Source organism: Colletotrichum abscissum (genome assembly GCF_030869225.1).
Source record: "Colletotrichum abscissum strain IMI 504890 chromosome Unknown Scaffold_1.1, whole genome shotgun sequence".
NCBI lineage: Eukaryota > Fungi > Ascomycota > Sordariomycetes > Glomerellales > Glomerellaceae > Colletotrichum > Colletotrichum abscissum.
The window spans coordinates 189,064-203,202 of record NW_026849987.1 but is presented as its reverse complement, the minus strand read 5'-3'; the positions used below and the strand labels follow the sequence as shown (position 1 = coordinate 203,202).

Below are 14,139 nucleotides of genomic sequence, written 5' to 3'. Positions count from 1 at the left end.
GACTGGGGCATTGAATCCGCCGAACGTAGAGCTGTAGATCTTCAAGTGATCACGTAACTGAACTCAAAATTAGACACTTTCCCATCTTGCCCTTCCTATTTGAGGTAATAGGATACAGCCGTATAAGACAGGGTAAGTCGTATATGCGGTCGACCATCTCATGAATCTTTCCGATGCTATATCCGTCGCCATAGCCCGCAGCCTACCTACCGAGTGAGTATGCGTTGCGGAACACCCCCGAGACCAGCAACGGCTTTGAATTCTCCTGTCCTTGGCGATTCCCGGTGGTGTCTCAGACGACGGCATGTCTCCCTATGGCTCGGCACGAAGCGAACGCGAAGAGATAGGTCAGGCTACGAGTAGGATAAGCAGAGATAAACGTGCAATGTACGCCACCGTCATCACATGCTTTAGCTATTTCGGAAGCATCATCTTGGGTACTCGGGCAGTTTCTTACAAAGAATCCTCTTGATTTGAAATGCCACTGCAGCGCCGCCCTGCAGAATACATGCAGCATCGCATGGGCCGCTCTATTAGCTTCTCCTTCGTCCATGCCAATCTCACCTACGCCGGAGGGTTGAGATCCCGCCAATCTGGAAAGACATAGTCCGTACGATCGTCGTCAGGCAGACCGACGTACTCTTGCCCAATGTGAGGCAGCACCGTCTGATAAAACACCCTATACGCTTCGCCGCTCAAGTGGAGGCCGTCCGGCAAGAGGTCAGCGAGCCCGCCCTGCTCGCCGAGCTCCGGGGTGCCGAGCAAGGGTCCTCCGGCCTTGAAGCCAGGCGTCTTGGCGACGGCGTGGTCCATGAGAGCCTGCCACAGGTCGATGCAGACCACGCCGGGGACCTCGGCGGCGACGTCGCGGGCCGCCTGGGTGTATCCCGCGCTGATCCTGGCGGTCCGGGTCGGCTTTGGGTGACCCCAGGCCAGGTCCAGCTTGGTGATGCGGATCTCGTCGATGGGCGGCGGCGTGACGAGGAGGATCTTGGGGTTATGGGCTGTGATGTTGGGGTGCGTGACGATCTTGATGAGATTCTGCTTGTACTCTTCTAGAGGCACATTTTGGGTTGTCGTGTGCATGGGCTGAACTGCATCGTTTGCGCCCAGAAGGACCAACTAGGGAGAGTTAGATTGGCATTGACTGTCCATCGGTACCATGTTGCTACTGACCAGGTACTTCAGCTGTGGCCCTGAAGGTGAAGGAGGGGGAAACATCTCGGGAAGATATTTCAAAGCATTCGCCGAATTCCAACCCGAAAACCCACGGTTGACAACGTCATAACGGCGATTTACATCTTGGAAGCGGCGTGTGTAAGTGTCTGGTTCCGAACCCTAAAACCCTGGATTTGGTCGACTCACGACATTGAAGCTCGGCCTGGAAGCAAAAGCCTTCAAAGGTCACCACAGACCCTTGGAACAGAGAATCTCCAAAGAGCACAACTTGAGGGTACGGTTTCTTGCAAAGACAGTAAGTAATGTGTGGTGCCTGTATAACTGGTATCGCTTACAGCCATGGTGGTTGGTTCCTATTCTTATTTCAATGTCGCTATACTATTGGGAATACGCATCCATTATATGGTGTTGAGTGGCTTGCCCAGCTTATATGTGTCTCTGCGACTTCACTGCAGGGAGCCCGAAACACCCTTCTCCTCAATCTCGCAAACACCACCTCGGAGCCACTAACACGGCAGAACATCCCGTCTAGCCGAAAGCACGATATCCTCACTGGTTAGGCTGTGCGAGAGTACCTGCAGTCTGCGGTTGTCGGCCTATCAATTGCACGAGAACACCGTACCACTAACACCGAGTTTTGAAGGAGGAGTTGGGTTCCACTCTTTAGACTAACAGCAGTGGCAGCGATAGACTGCTGCTGGGTCCTCAGCGTTATATGGCCTATTGATGACGTCCACCAAATATGAGAGACTTGATAGTGATGAATCGAGACCCAAATTATTGCTCAGATCATCAATCTCTCTCGTCACAACACATTCCGAGAACAAGGCGCGTCAGAGGCCTGGTCCAAAGCAGGGCCCGTGGCAGCGTTAACAAAGGCAGTGGAGGTGGACTGGCGGGGGTCGTCCATCCATTGGACCCACAGCCTTATCTACAGAGTCAACCATTCGCTCAATGGCTTATCAGCAAAAAAAAAGTCGGCGGAACTAATCCCCGTCAGAAAAAATAATCCAGAACTCCAGGAAAATGTTGTAAGAGAAAACAACCCCAGTCTCGTTGCTCTCCCCCGCCATTGAGTATTCGATCACTGCGGAATGCCGCAAATTTTCTAGACAATGGCGTCCTCTCTTGCTGCGCAATTGGCGCAGATCGCCGCCAACTCGAAGGCATCTCTGGATGTCAGGGCGCAAAAGGCTGCCCACTCAAAGTCCCTCCTCTTCGAGCCGAGAGTGGCGGCGACACAGAGCTACCAGGCGCTCTACACGATATGCTTGGAAGGCTTCGAGGAGCTGTGCGAGCTCGATGGACGGTTCAAGCCGTTTGGCCTGACGCTCTTCAGCGAGCAGAGCATGAGCGAGGACCGCACCCAAATGACTGCCGCTGAGAATGCCGAATTAGACAAGAAGGTCGAGTCCTTCCTGCGCCTCGTTGGAAGCAGGCTGAGGCTTATGCCTTCGCTTCGTGCCCTCGAATGGCTTGTGCGAAGATTCAGGTATGTTGGAGCCTCTAGTCTCACCGGAATTTCCCATACTGACGTTGTCACAGAATCCACGAGAACAACACAAAGTCTCTGATCACGACCTTCCTCCCGTACCACTCGATCCCCGGCTTCGTCACCTTACTCTCGATCCTGCCGTCCAAGATCCCCAATGAGTACCGATTCTTGAACCCTTACATCAAGTCGCTCACTTCACCTCCACGATCTGTTCTGGTCCACGAAGCGATCCACAAAGCCGATTTCCTCAGCACCCTCTCCGAATATACCCTGGAGGCCTGCAGAAACCAGCAGCAATACCCGACCCTGATCTCATTCTGGGGCGGAATCATGACGGAAGCCGTGAACGGTCTGCTTGAGAACATGCGCTCAGGTCGCCAGGCTGTTCAGCAGGACAACAACGAAGCCTTCCTCCATCGCGTCGGCCCCACCCTCGCCGAGGCAATGACCATGAAGAAGGTCCCCAACATGCAGATCGCTTCTTACATGGCCGTCACTATTGTTGCGGCCAAGGGAAGCTTCGACGACGCGACTCTGTCGGCTTTCATGGAGCAGATTGTCCATGGTTGGACCAGCGAGACTGTGCGCCCTGGCCTGGTGTGCTTGTGCATCCTGGCTCAGTACCGATCCGCGAAACAGCTTTCTGGAAAGGTCACCAAGGCCTTGTTGAAGGTGCAGGACCTTGGAGAGATTCTCGTTGAGCTTGGACAGGAAAGGAGGGTGGACAAGCTCACCAACGGCCTGTGCATCGCCTTTATCGAAAGACTCTGCAAGAAGGGCGATGCCCGGGGACTGCCAATCATTCGGGTAATCCTGATGAGCAAGATCCTGAAGGGGAAGCAGATTGCTGTCATCTTCAAGTCTCTGGTTCTCGCGGCCCATAGACTCGACGACGAGGTCGACAAGGACGGCGAAATTCGCAAGGAGCTCGGTTCGACACTCATCGATCTTTCGCGCTTTTCCGGAGAAACTAGCGAGATTATCCGGACGGTTCTCGAGGAAGTCGATTTCGATGTGGAGGAGCTGGAGATGAAGCTCGATGTCTCTATTCGCCAGAGAAAGGCACTGCCCGGAACCCAGGAGGATACCGAGATGGATGGATCCCAACCCGTTGCACCGACAAAGGAGAACCTGAGGGAGACTATTCAGGAGCTCTCTGGCCAGACGCGTGCACTCCCATCGTGCCTCTCAACTAGCACTGGCGACGTCTACGACGAGTTCAGTAGACTCTTCCTCCGGGTCGTGTCTCAGCAGTCCGAAGACCCGACACTTCTGGCCGATTTCGACCAGCTGCCGTCTTTGAGCCGACGAACTGCAGTCAGCGATCACACCTACATTACCTTCTTCGTCCGCATCTGGTCCGGCCCATACCCGACTCTGGCTCGCGCCGCTGCTGTCGACACTGTCAGGAGACGTCTGAGCGACGGCGATGGCAACGATCTTGACTTCCAGGCCCTTATCCCCTACTGCCTCATTGCTCTCGTGGACTCCTCAAAGAAGGTTCGCCGTGCTGCGGCTGAGCTCCTCATCCAAATAGGCCACTTCTTCCCTCACCAGTCCAAGGCCGCGAAGGCTTCTGTTTGGGGTGGCAAGAAGCTTTACGACGACAGCGACAAGGTGCAGTGGCTGGATGCCGATACCATTTCTCGCCTCCTTCACGGCGTCGTTCTTCCGGCTCTAGAGGAGTGCATCATGCACGAGGATCACATTCGTGCCGTCCTCCACTCGACACTCGACAGCAGCGCCAAGGGCGAGAGCAGCGAAGGAAAGAAGGCACTGAGCTCTTCTGGTAGGGCCTCGATTCTCTCGTTCCTTGCCAGCCACGTCGTCGCAACGCCGCTCATTAGAGTCAAGTCCAACCTGCTCTCGATCCTCAACCGCATCAGGGGAGTATCATCCACCTCTAGAACAAAGGTCCTGTTGCCGGCTTTCCGATGGTGGGCGTCGTTGTCCGCTGAGGAAGCGGACCGTCTGGCCGAGGCTGAGGAAGTCGACCAGTCATTGCTGCATACGACCTTTGCCGAGATTGTCGTGCCGAACGACAGCGAAGGCCTCGAGTGCCTCCTCTCCATTATGAAGGATTCCGCCTCCGCCAAGCGTCCCGAGCTGGTCAGATCCATCTCGGCGCGCATTCGTGCTATGTGGGGCTCAATGAAGGCCGATACAAAGTTTGATGTGGCCCAGACGATGCTTGAGCTCTCTCAGGCACGACAGGTATCCCAGGACGAAGAGGACATTATCGCTGACGAGGCGGCTGATTTCCTGAGAAACGTTGAGCTCACGACAGAGATCTTGGCTTACTTCCTCGAGTCTATCCAGACCGGCACGAAGCTCATCACCGAGCCCCCTGCCAACAAGCGACGCAGGACCAGCTCCTCCGAGGCCAACCGAGGTGTTGTCAGCGCCCAGGCCAGTGCCGAGCTCAGCGCAACCCTTAGATCCGTCACCTTCGTCCTCCAGCTCGTTGACGGCTCGCAGCCTGCCACCCACCCCGAGTTGCTGGACAGCCTCTTTGGCACTCTCTCTGAGCTTCAGCACTTCCGTACTGTCATCGGATCGGAGCTTGGATACCTGCAAAACCTGGTGCTTACAAGTTTGATTGCCATGGTCCCTGCCTACAGAGACAACAAGAGCTTGAAGATTGACAGCTCAGGAGGCCACGGCGATTTGCTTGTCAACTGCATCCAGAAGTCTTCCAGCCCCATTGTGCAAAACTCGGCCCTTCTCCTGATTGCCAGCCTTGCTACTGCCGCGCCTGATCTTGTGCTTCATAGCGTGATGCCCATCTTCACTTTCATGGGTGCCTCTGTCCTCCGCCAGAACGATGATCACTCAGCTCATGTTGTCAACCAGACCATCAAGGAGGTTGTGCCGCCCCTGATGGCGTCGCTCAAGAAGGGCAAGAGAAACCCCATTGCGGGTGCCACAGAGCTGCTGCAGAGCTTCGTTACTGCCTACGAGCACATCCCCGCACACCGCAAGCAGGGCCTGTTTGTCGCTCTCATTAACACCCTCGGACCGGATGAGTTTCTGTACGCGCTGTTGGCTATGCTTGTCGATAGATACGGCCCCAACGACAACCTCATGGCATTTGCATCTGAACTTCTTGGCGTCTACAGCGCCGAGGTGCAGCTTCAGACCCTGGCTAAGCTCCTGGACTTGATCAGTGACATTTTCAAGCCCAAGCCAGGCCTTTCGGCTACCCTTTTGGGAGTTGGCGAGGATCTGTCAGAGAAGAAGCCCGAGGCCATTGCAATTCAGCAGTTGACTGTGTTCCCCGCTCTGCTCTCCAGCAGAAAACTGCGAAAGGAGATTACCATTCTCACAGAAAGGGACGACATGGATTCTTCGAAGATTCGGGACTTGTATGCCATCCTTCTCAGAGACGTCCTGGCCCTTGCGGAGACCGTCAAGCAGCAGAAGGCGCTGCACGAGTGCTGTGGCAATGCCTTGGCCAACCTCCTCAACCTCCTTTCCATCGGCGAGTTCATCAAGTCGGTTGAGAACCTCCTGGACCGTACCGAAATTGACCTTCGTCGCAAGGTCCTCCGTGCCCTCGAGGTCCGCGTGGACCAGGAGGGTGTTGCGGACGTTGCCTCCAGAACTGCACTTCTTGCTTTCCTGCCCCAGCTCACCGCCGCGATCCGGGACACGGACGACCTCAAGTACAAGCACACTGCCGTTTCTTGCATCGACAAAATCGCAGAGAAGTATGGCAAGAAGGATATCGAGGCCGTCGCGGGTGCGGCAGCAACCATCGCCGGACCCCACTGCCTCGGCCAGCCCGATGTTAGCCTCCGTGTCATGGCATTGCTTTGCCTTGCCTCTTTGGTCGATGTGCTTCAAGACGGTATTCTGCCTATTGTCAACATTGCTATTTCTCAGGCAATTCTCTACATCGAGCAGAGCGTGGAGAATGACGAGGCCGCCAACGAACTGCACAATGCGGCATTTGCATTCATCACTGCTCTCGCGCAGCACCTGCCTTACATGATCTCGGAGAAGCACCTGGATAATATCCTACTTGCTTCCAACAAGTCAGCCGAGGCTAACCTGGATAACGAAGCCGATGATGAGCGCATCAACTGTCTCAGATTCCTTGCCAGAAAGGTTGAGGCCAAGACGATGTTGGCCAGCCTGCAGAAGAACTGGATCCCGGCTGCCGAGGCTGGTTTCGACGTAAGTTGTTTGCCCAGAGAGATTTGCAAAGCCCTACTAACAAGCACGCAGGCCACCGAGGAATGGGTCGACATCTTTGGAGTTGTGGTTGATAGCCAGCCCAAATCGGTTGTCACCAAGAACGTCACTACCTTGTCCACAATCCTGCTCAACTCCTTGGACCTTCGCAGACGGGAACACATCAAGGGCAAGCTCACAAACGCGACAGCTCAATATGTTGCCAAGATCGAGGCCTCCATCAACGACGTTACGCTCAAGATGATTTACAAGCTCAACGACGCGGCCTTCAGGCCCATCTTCACCCAGATCATCGAGTGGTCCACACAGCTGCCCAAGCAAGACGCCACAGGACGTACCCTGCGCCGCTTCAGCGTCTACGGGTTCCTCCAGGTCTTCTTCGAGGGCCTCAAGTCCATCGTCACCAACTACGCTACCTACATTGTGGACGACGCCGTCGAAATCATCAACGGCACCGACTTGAAGCTGCCCGAGCAAAAGGAGCTCTGGCAGCGCGTGCTGTCTACGCTGGCGAGGTGCTTCGAGCACGACCAGGACGATTTCTGGCAGGCGCCCGCCCACTTTGGCAAGGTCGCTCCCGTCTTGACAGCGCAGTTCCTCCACGCCTCCTCGTCCTTCGATTTGACTGGCGAGCTCATTCCCGCGGTGGTCGAGCTGGCCTCGGCGGCGGACTCGCAGGAGCACCAAAAGGAGCTCAACACAGCCATCCTGCGCCACCTCCGCTCCGAGCACGCGCCCATCCGTCTGGCGGCCGTCAGGTGCCAGCAGCAGCTTGCCGAGAAGCTCGGCGAGGAGTGGCTGTCGGCACTGCCTGAGATGCTCCCTTACATCAGCGAGCTCCAGGACGACGATGACGAGACCGTCGAGCGGGAGACGCACCAGTGGATCGTCAAGATCGAGGGAGTCCTTGGCGAAAGCTTGGACTCTATGCTGCAGTAGAGAAAGGTTAGACCAAAAATGGAGAGAGGGAGAGCGACCCGGAGCCGTGTGGGATAGTTTCTACGGACGGAGATTTGTGCGGACAATCCCACCCCGTCTCATGTACCTTATTCGATGCATGCGAAAACAAAAAGTGAAATTTTAGGGACGTCATTTGGACAATCAAAGGAAAGAAAAAGCGGGAACGCCACGCCGGGGCCGCCGGACGGGCAAAAGTGGAGACGGGGGACGTCACTCGTTCCGTCGGCGCCGTGTTAGTAGGTGTTACCAAGGCGCCTCTAAGCATTGTGACGTGAGGAAAAGATGTAATTGAGTTAGACAAGAATCAACCTAAATTCTACTGTCCAAAAAGAACCCCCTTCCCCTTGACTTCGATTCCTTGGATCTACCATTCCAATTGTCGAGCGAACGAAATAAGCGCATTGACTCACTGGTCCCGGGGCTTTTTTTTTTTTTCCCTGATGTCAGGGCCACCCGACCCCCGTCCCGTCCCGTATTAGCACGCGCTCTTTGGCAAGTCTCCGATACACCGAGCGCCCTCGATCCCCATCCCGAGCCATTATCGTGCCCACCTTTCCCAACAGTCAACGCCGCCCAGGAGCCCCCCCAGGGGCCAAACGCCTACGTTGGGCCATCGGATTTAACCCACCGCCGTAGAACGGCCGTAGACAACGGGTTCGGAGAACTAGGGGAGTCAGAGGAAGGAGTGGGCTGGGTCGTTTGAGTGGGAAGGGCCTTTGCGGCGTTTTATATAGCCAACTGCTAGACCCCCGTTTTCTTTACTGTTGGTTCTTAGGTGGTGTGACTGTAACCTCATCATGGCCTCATCGAAAATTGCACAACAATATTGGAGGAGCCTGGCCCGGCCCGGACGCCGGGGGCCGGCCGGCACGGCGTTGCAGGTTGAGGCTCTGACTAACACGAGTCTCGTCAACCATCGCAACAGCACGAGTTCGAGCTCGCCGACAGGTACACATCCGTCTCATTGACTTGTGCCCTCAACTCTTTGTGCAATCATACCCTTTGTACACTTATCGTATGCATCGCAACGAAACACCCACTAACACACAACCACAGAACCGAAACGTGAGAGAGTCGTCGTCCTGGGCTCAGGCTGGGCAGGCTACGCCTTCGCCCGCGAGCTCGACCCAAAAAAATACGAGCGCATCCTCATCTCCCCGCGCTCCTACTTCGTCTTCACCCCCCTGCTGGCCTCCACCTCGGTCGGCACCCTCGAGTTCCGCTCCGTCCTCGAGCCCGTCCGCCGCCTGGAGCTCGACGCCTTCCACCAGGCCTGGGCCGACGACGTGGATTTCACGCGGAAAGTGATCCGTGTCGAAAAGGTTACTTCCGAGGACGCCACGTCCAAGACATTGCCGGCGCGGGATGCGCACGCGCGGGCCAAGGGCGAGGTGGTTGATGTCGCGTATGATAAGCTTGTTGTGGCGGTCGGGTCGTATTCGCAGACGTTTGGGATCGAGGGCGTGAAGGAGTATGCTAATTTCTTGAGGGATATCGGGGACGCGAGGAGCATTCGGTTGAGGGTGCTGCAGTGCTTTGAAAAGTCGGATTGGCCGACGACGACGGATGAGCAGAGGAGGAAGCTGCTTCACTTTGCTGTCGTTGGCGGAGGACCGACGGGTATTGAGGTGAGTTACGCCCAATCCCCTTTTTCCCTAAATCTTTCGTCACTAACACACGCCCAGTTCGCCGCCGAGCTTCACGACCTGATCCACGACGACCTCTCCAAGCTCTACCCGCACTTGATGGAATTCGTCGGCATCACAATCTACGACATCGCGCCCAAGGTCCTGCCCATGTTTGACCAGCAGCTGGCCTCCTACGCCGAGGACCTCTTCCGCCGCCAGGGCATCAAAGTAAAAACCAACCACCACCTGCAGCGCATCCGCCCGGACGAGACGGACCCGCGCGGCGCGCTGCGGCTCAAGATCCAGGAGCACGGCGAGGAGGAGGTCGGCGCGGGCATCGTGGTGTGGAGCACGGGTCTGATGCAGAACCCGCTCGTGCAGACGCTGATGAAGAAGGAGTTGCGGAACCCGAACGTCGCTGCTGCTGCTGCTACGGAAGACCAGAGTGCTGGTGGTAGTACTGAGATGGTCAGGATTCTCAAGGCGGAGCGGAGCGGTGGTATCGTCACAGACGCGCATCTGAGAGTCCGCCTCGACGACCCGAAGAACGAGGGCGCCGTGCTGCCGGACGTGTACTCCATGGGCGACTGCTCTGTTCTCGAGGGCCAGACGCTGCCTGCCACGGCCCAGGTTGCCAGTCAGCAGGCAAAGTACCTCGCCAAGGCGCTCAACAAGCAGGCGGCCGGGCCCGAGGAGGGAAAGCCGTTCAAGTTCCGGAATCTCGGGGCCATGGCGTACTTGGGTAGCTGGCGTGCTATTCATCAGAGTTCTGCGGATGAGTTGAAGGGGAGAGCAGGTATGTTATACAGTACTCTTGCAGGCAGTGGGATCTGAATGGGCTAACGAGGTGCTGTGCAGCTTGGATTCTGTGGCGGTGTGCTTATTTGACCAAATCGATGAGTATTCGGAACAAGATTCTGGTCCCGGTGTACTGGTTCGTCACCTGGGTTTTTGGAAGGGATATTTCTCGGTTTTGAGCGTTGTGGGATATGAATTCGTGCGTCAGTCAGTAGGGGAGAGAAAGGCATCATCATGGACTTGTTAAAAGTGAATAGCGACTGTAAGATGGTGTAAATGGTGGTCATGAGAGGCCAATGCAACCCACACAATTGTTAGCGATAGACATAGACGAAGAAAGACGACTACCATAGGGATGATAGATTAGAGGGGGCAACCCGGGTATTCAGCCCGATTGTAAAGTATAATAGCCACGCAGCTTTCCGTTCGGTATCGTTTGGACCCATACCCACTGCATAGCGTAGTATAGGGTGATTATTATATGATTCAGATTCACGAGATTAACATAACTTAGTGTGGGAGGAGGGAATGACTGCAGCTGCCTCACATCACACCCTTTCATCCCGATCACCAACCATCACCAACCTCATCTGAATCCACTCACCGCTCGCCACTGCCGCCTCTATACCTCTATCATCAATAAATTTGTTTGATACTATCACCAAGGCCTGTGATGTAGCGGGGAAAGTCCTCAGTGAATTGCCCCGCTCGCACAGGTCGCGAGTTCGAGTCTCGTGAAAAATTCCTGCCGCGTTGCACCTGAGGAATAGGACGTACAGAGTCGGCAGGGGTTTTCGTAGGCTCCCCGTGAGGGGGACCAAGCTTTTGCAATTTTGTTTATATATAAGTTGGATGGGATCTATCATTAAAAACATTTTCTGTTTCATGCTTTTACTCCTCTTTCTGGTTTGAAGTACAAGATGCCGAAATGGAGAGTAAAGGACTGCGACTGCCATTGATAACTCTCAGATCCTACCCTAATCAGGGCAATGGATGCTTGAGACAGCTTAGATGTCGTAGTGGCTTTGATGTTTCTTCTTCTTGAAAATTGTATCATCTAGAATGACAGCATTCAACCAGATGTTGATTGGGCGGGAGAAGTGAGTAAATACGATGATGGCCAGATGAATCAAGATAGATAACAAATACTTCTTCATTATTCATGAGGATTGTACATTATGTACTTTTGCGCAGAAATCTATGACCTTTTCCAACCATCTCAGAACTGAGGATATCCCGACTGCGAAACGAAACGAGTGCCGTTCACCCCCTGAATGCCCTGGCCCTGCTGGCCGGCAACAACAGTAGCCTCACGCACGGCACGTGAGACAGTGCCCCTCACACGACCCTCCTCGAGCACCAAAAGACCACCGATAGTGCATCCGCCCGGGGTAGTAACCTTATCGCGGAGGAGAGCAGGGTGGTCACCGTTCTGGACCAAGCCCGCGGCGCCCTTCATAGTCTGCGCCGCCATCCTCGTGGCCTCGGCGCGCGGGAGACCCATGGCGACGGCGCCGTCGATGGCGGCCTCGAGAACCAACGAGAAAAACGCTGGGCCGGAGCCGCAGAGGGCGGTGCTGACGTCCATGTTCTCGGCAGGCAGGTAGACGACGTCGCCAATGCGCTTGAAGATCCAGGTAACGAGGTTGGCGGCCTCGCGCGGTAAGGGGTAGGTGGGCGCGCCGATGACGGTCATGCTCTCGCGAATGAGGGAGGCGGTGTTGGGGAGAGCGCGGATGATGCGGCAGCGGCCGTCCTCCTCGGGGTCCTTTGTCGGGACGGCGCCGTGGAGGATCTCCTCGAGGTGCTCCTCGGTGAGGCCGGCGCAGATGCTGATGAGGAGCTTGCCGTGCAGGGCGCGGGTCATGCCTGGTTCGCTGAGGACGTCCTTGACCATGTAGGGCTTGCAGGCGAGGATGACGACGTCGGACTGGGAGACGGAGTTGACGTTGTCGTTTTGGACGACCTTGAGGATGGAGGAGTGCTCCCACAGCGCCTTCTTCACCTTCTTGGCGCTGTCGGAGCGACGGACGCAGGCGATGAAGCGGGATGGTAGGCGATGGGGGACCTCGTCGCCCAAGGGGGTGGATGTGCCCGATGCCGAAGGAGTGTGGAGGGTCTGGAGAGGCTTGGGAGCCTGCATTTCCAGCAGGGAAGTGAAGATGCCGTTGAGGATGGCGATACCCATGGTTCCTGTTGAGAGTCAGAATATCTCATCTCATTATTTGCAGAAGAGATTTCTTTACTTACCACAACCGAGAACGGTCATGGTGAGCTCCGAAGAGCTGTGATCTCCCATGACAGACATGATGAAGACGCGGTATGAGAGAAAATGAGAATGCGGTGTAAGTGATGGATTCCTATTGCGCCAAGGATGGTGCTTCTAATTTATAGTCCAAGAAAAAACAACAGAAAGTTAGAGCAATATGGACAAGCTCAGTTTCGGAGAAAGGGTCGCTCTGGGTTGCAAAAACAAAGTTTATCAGACAAAGATAGGAGATGAAGGCTGAGTTAAAGAATCCCCTGGCTAATAATATTTTCCACCTCCTTTTGCAGAAAAAGAAGCTCTCCACTGTTCCGATATCGTCCGTCCACAGCTTTTCGTCCACTGGACTTGGCTTTTCTTCAGCGCTAAGCCCAACTCTGCTTAGCTTGATATCCCCCTAGATTCGCACAGTGCTTACCGCACCAAAGCAGTGAGAACACACCCAAAAATGGAGGCAACAGCACAGGGTGTACCTGTGGGAAACTCCCCCAGCGAATTCAGTCGGAAAGAGTGACAGCTCGGATTCGGGAGCCATTGAACAAGCCTCAACTCAGCCCCAGCATCACCAGCCGCTTTTTCAACATCATCCCGAACTCTCACCCCAGACTCGCTCCGCTCAATTCAAACTTAGATCAAGATCAGAACCGGGACCGAAGTTCGCCGTAGCGCAGCATGGCGGACCCTTTCGAGGTTCGAATGCGCTTCAGTAGCTCCCTGCAGCATCTGAATGCGTCCGTTACTTCAGCTCAGAAGGCGGCTCAGTATGCCCTCAAGTACAAGGATATGGACGAGGATCTGCACTCTTGTATCCTCGAGCAACTGGAGCGAGTGAGTGTGATCTACGTGAGAAGACTATGAGATAACGGGCTGATTATGATTCTTTTTAGAACAACATGAATACGCGCGCCAATATCATGTACTTCATTGAGCATTTCCTTGAGATGGCACAGAAGGACAAGCACATGGACTATGTCCGCATGATGCAGCGCGACATCATTCGCATCGTTGATGCCGTCGCCCCCGATGATGGGTCCGGCGCCGCCAACGTCAAGGTCGTCCGAAGAGTGAGTTCCCTCTCTGATCCCACGGCCCCGCACAAGCTTCATGTAAAAACTGACATGAGAGCAAAAATTTCAGGTCCTCCGAGGCCTCCAGGACAAGACCTTCCTCGAGGCACGCACAGTGACAGAGATCGAAGAGGTCCTCAAGGAGCGCGAGACGAGCGCCCACGACGCGGGCCTCTCGTCCCCCGTCAACGGCGACGTCGAGATGGGCGACGCGCCTCCCAGCCACGCCATGCCGGCTAACGGCCGGGGACCCGCCGCGCGCCTGGAGAAGCGCCAGATTGAGCAGCGCATCGAGGAGGACCGCGAGCGTCACAAGCGGCTGCGCGAGAGCATATGGGCCATCCCGCCGCACGGGAACGCAGAGATTGACAAGATTTGGGATGAGACGAGCGATTTCGGCGACGACGACCACATCCTGGGTGAGGAGGAGTTTGCCGAGTGCTCTCAGGCTATGAAGCACTCGTGTCCTCCTAAGCCGCCGGTCGGTCCTGCTAGTACGCGCATTACGAATGGAAAGAAGAACTGAGTGAGAACTTGCGGGTTCTCTTC

At 55.5% G+C, this 14,139-nt stretch overlaps 5 protein-coding genes across 5 annotated transcripts; 3 read left to right on the top strand and 2 right to left on the bottom strand.

Moving 5' to 3' along the window:
* Positions 1 to 564: 564 nt before the first annotated feature.
* On the bottom strand, positions 565 to 1,520 carry CABS01_00055 (GDSL-like Lipase/Acylhydrolase; the record flags this gene model as incomplete). Its single annotated transcript, XM_060533439.1, has 4 exons — positions 565 to 1,122; positions 1,177 to 1,301; positions 1,366 to 1,462; positions 1,515 to 1,520. 4 exons carry the CDS (start codon positions 1,518 to 1,520, stop codon positions 565 to 567), a joined length of 786 nt encoding a protein of 261 aa, XP_060405953.1.
* Positions 1,521 to 2,294: 774 nt separating this feature from the next.
* CABS01_00054 (BP28CT domain-containing protein) lies at positions 2,295 to 7,810 on the top strand (the record flags this gene model as incomplete). Its single annotated transcript, XM_060533438.1, has 3 exons — positions 2,295 to 2,671; positions 2,725 to 6,853; positions 6,905 to 7,810. 3 exons carry the CDS (start codon positions 2,295 to 2,297, stop codon positions 7,808 to 7,810), a joined length of 5,412 nt encoding a protein of 1,803 aa, XP_060405952.1.
* An 818-nt stretch (positions 7,811 to 8,628) lies between these two features.
* On the top strand, positions 8,629 to 10,436 carry CABS01_00053 (uncharacterized protein; the record flags this gene model as incomplete). Its single annotated transcript, XM_060533437.1, has 4 exons — positions 8,629 to 8,779; positions 8,888 to 9,459; positions 9,517 to 10,255; positions 10,318 to 10,436. The coding sequence occupies 4 exons, from the start codon at positions 8,629 to 8,631 to the stop codon at positions 10,434 to 10,436; spliced, it is 1,581 nt and encodes a 526-aa protein (XP_060405951.1).
* A 1,040-nt stretch (positions 10,437 to 11,476) lies between these two features.
* CABS01_00052 (pyrroline-5-carboxylate reductase) lies at positions 11,477 to 12,565 on the bottom strand (the record flags this gene model as incomplete). Its single annotated transcript, XM_060533436.1, has 2 exons — positions 11,477 to 12,450; positions 12,508 to 12,565. The coding sequence occupies 2 exons, from the start codon at positions 12,563 to 12,565 to the stop codon at positions 11,477 to 11,479; spliced, it is 1,032 nt and encodes a 343-aa protein (XP_060405950.1).
* Positions 12,566 to 13,195: 630 nt separating this feature from the next.
* On the top strand, positions 13,196 to 14,116 carry CABS01_00051 (CTD kinase subunit gamma; the record flags this gene model as incomplete). Its single annotated transcript, XM_060533435.1, has 3 exons — positions 13,196 to 13,351; positions 13,411 to 13,587; positions 13,661 to 14,116. 3 exons carry the CDS (start codon positions 13,196 to 13,198, stop codon positions 14,114 to 14,116), a joined length of 789 nt encoding a protein of 262 aa, XP_060405949.1.
* Positions 14,117 to 14,139: the final 23 nt, after the last annotated feature.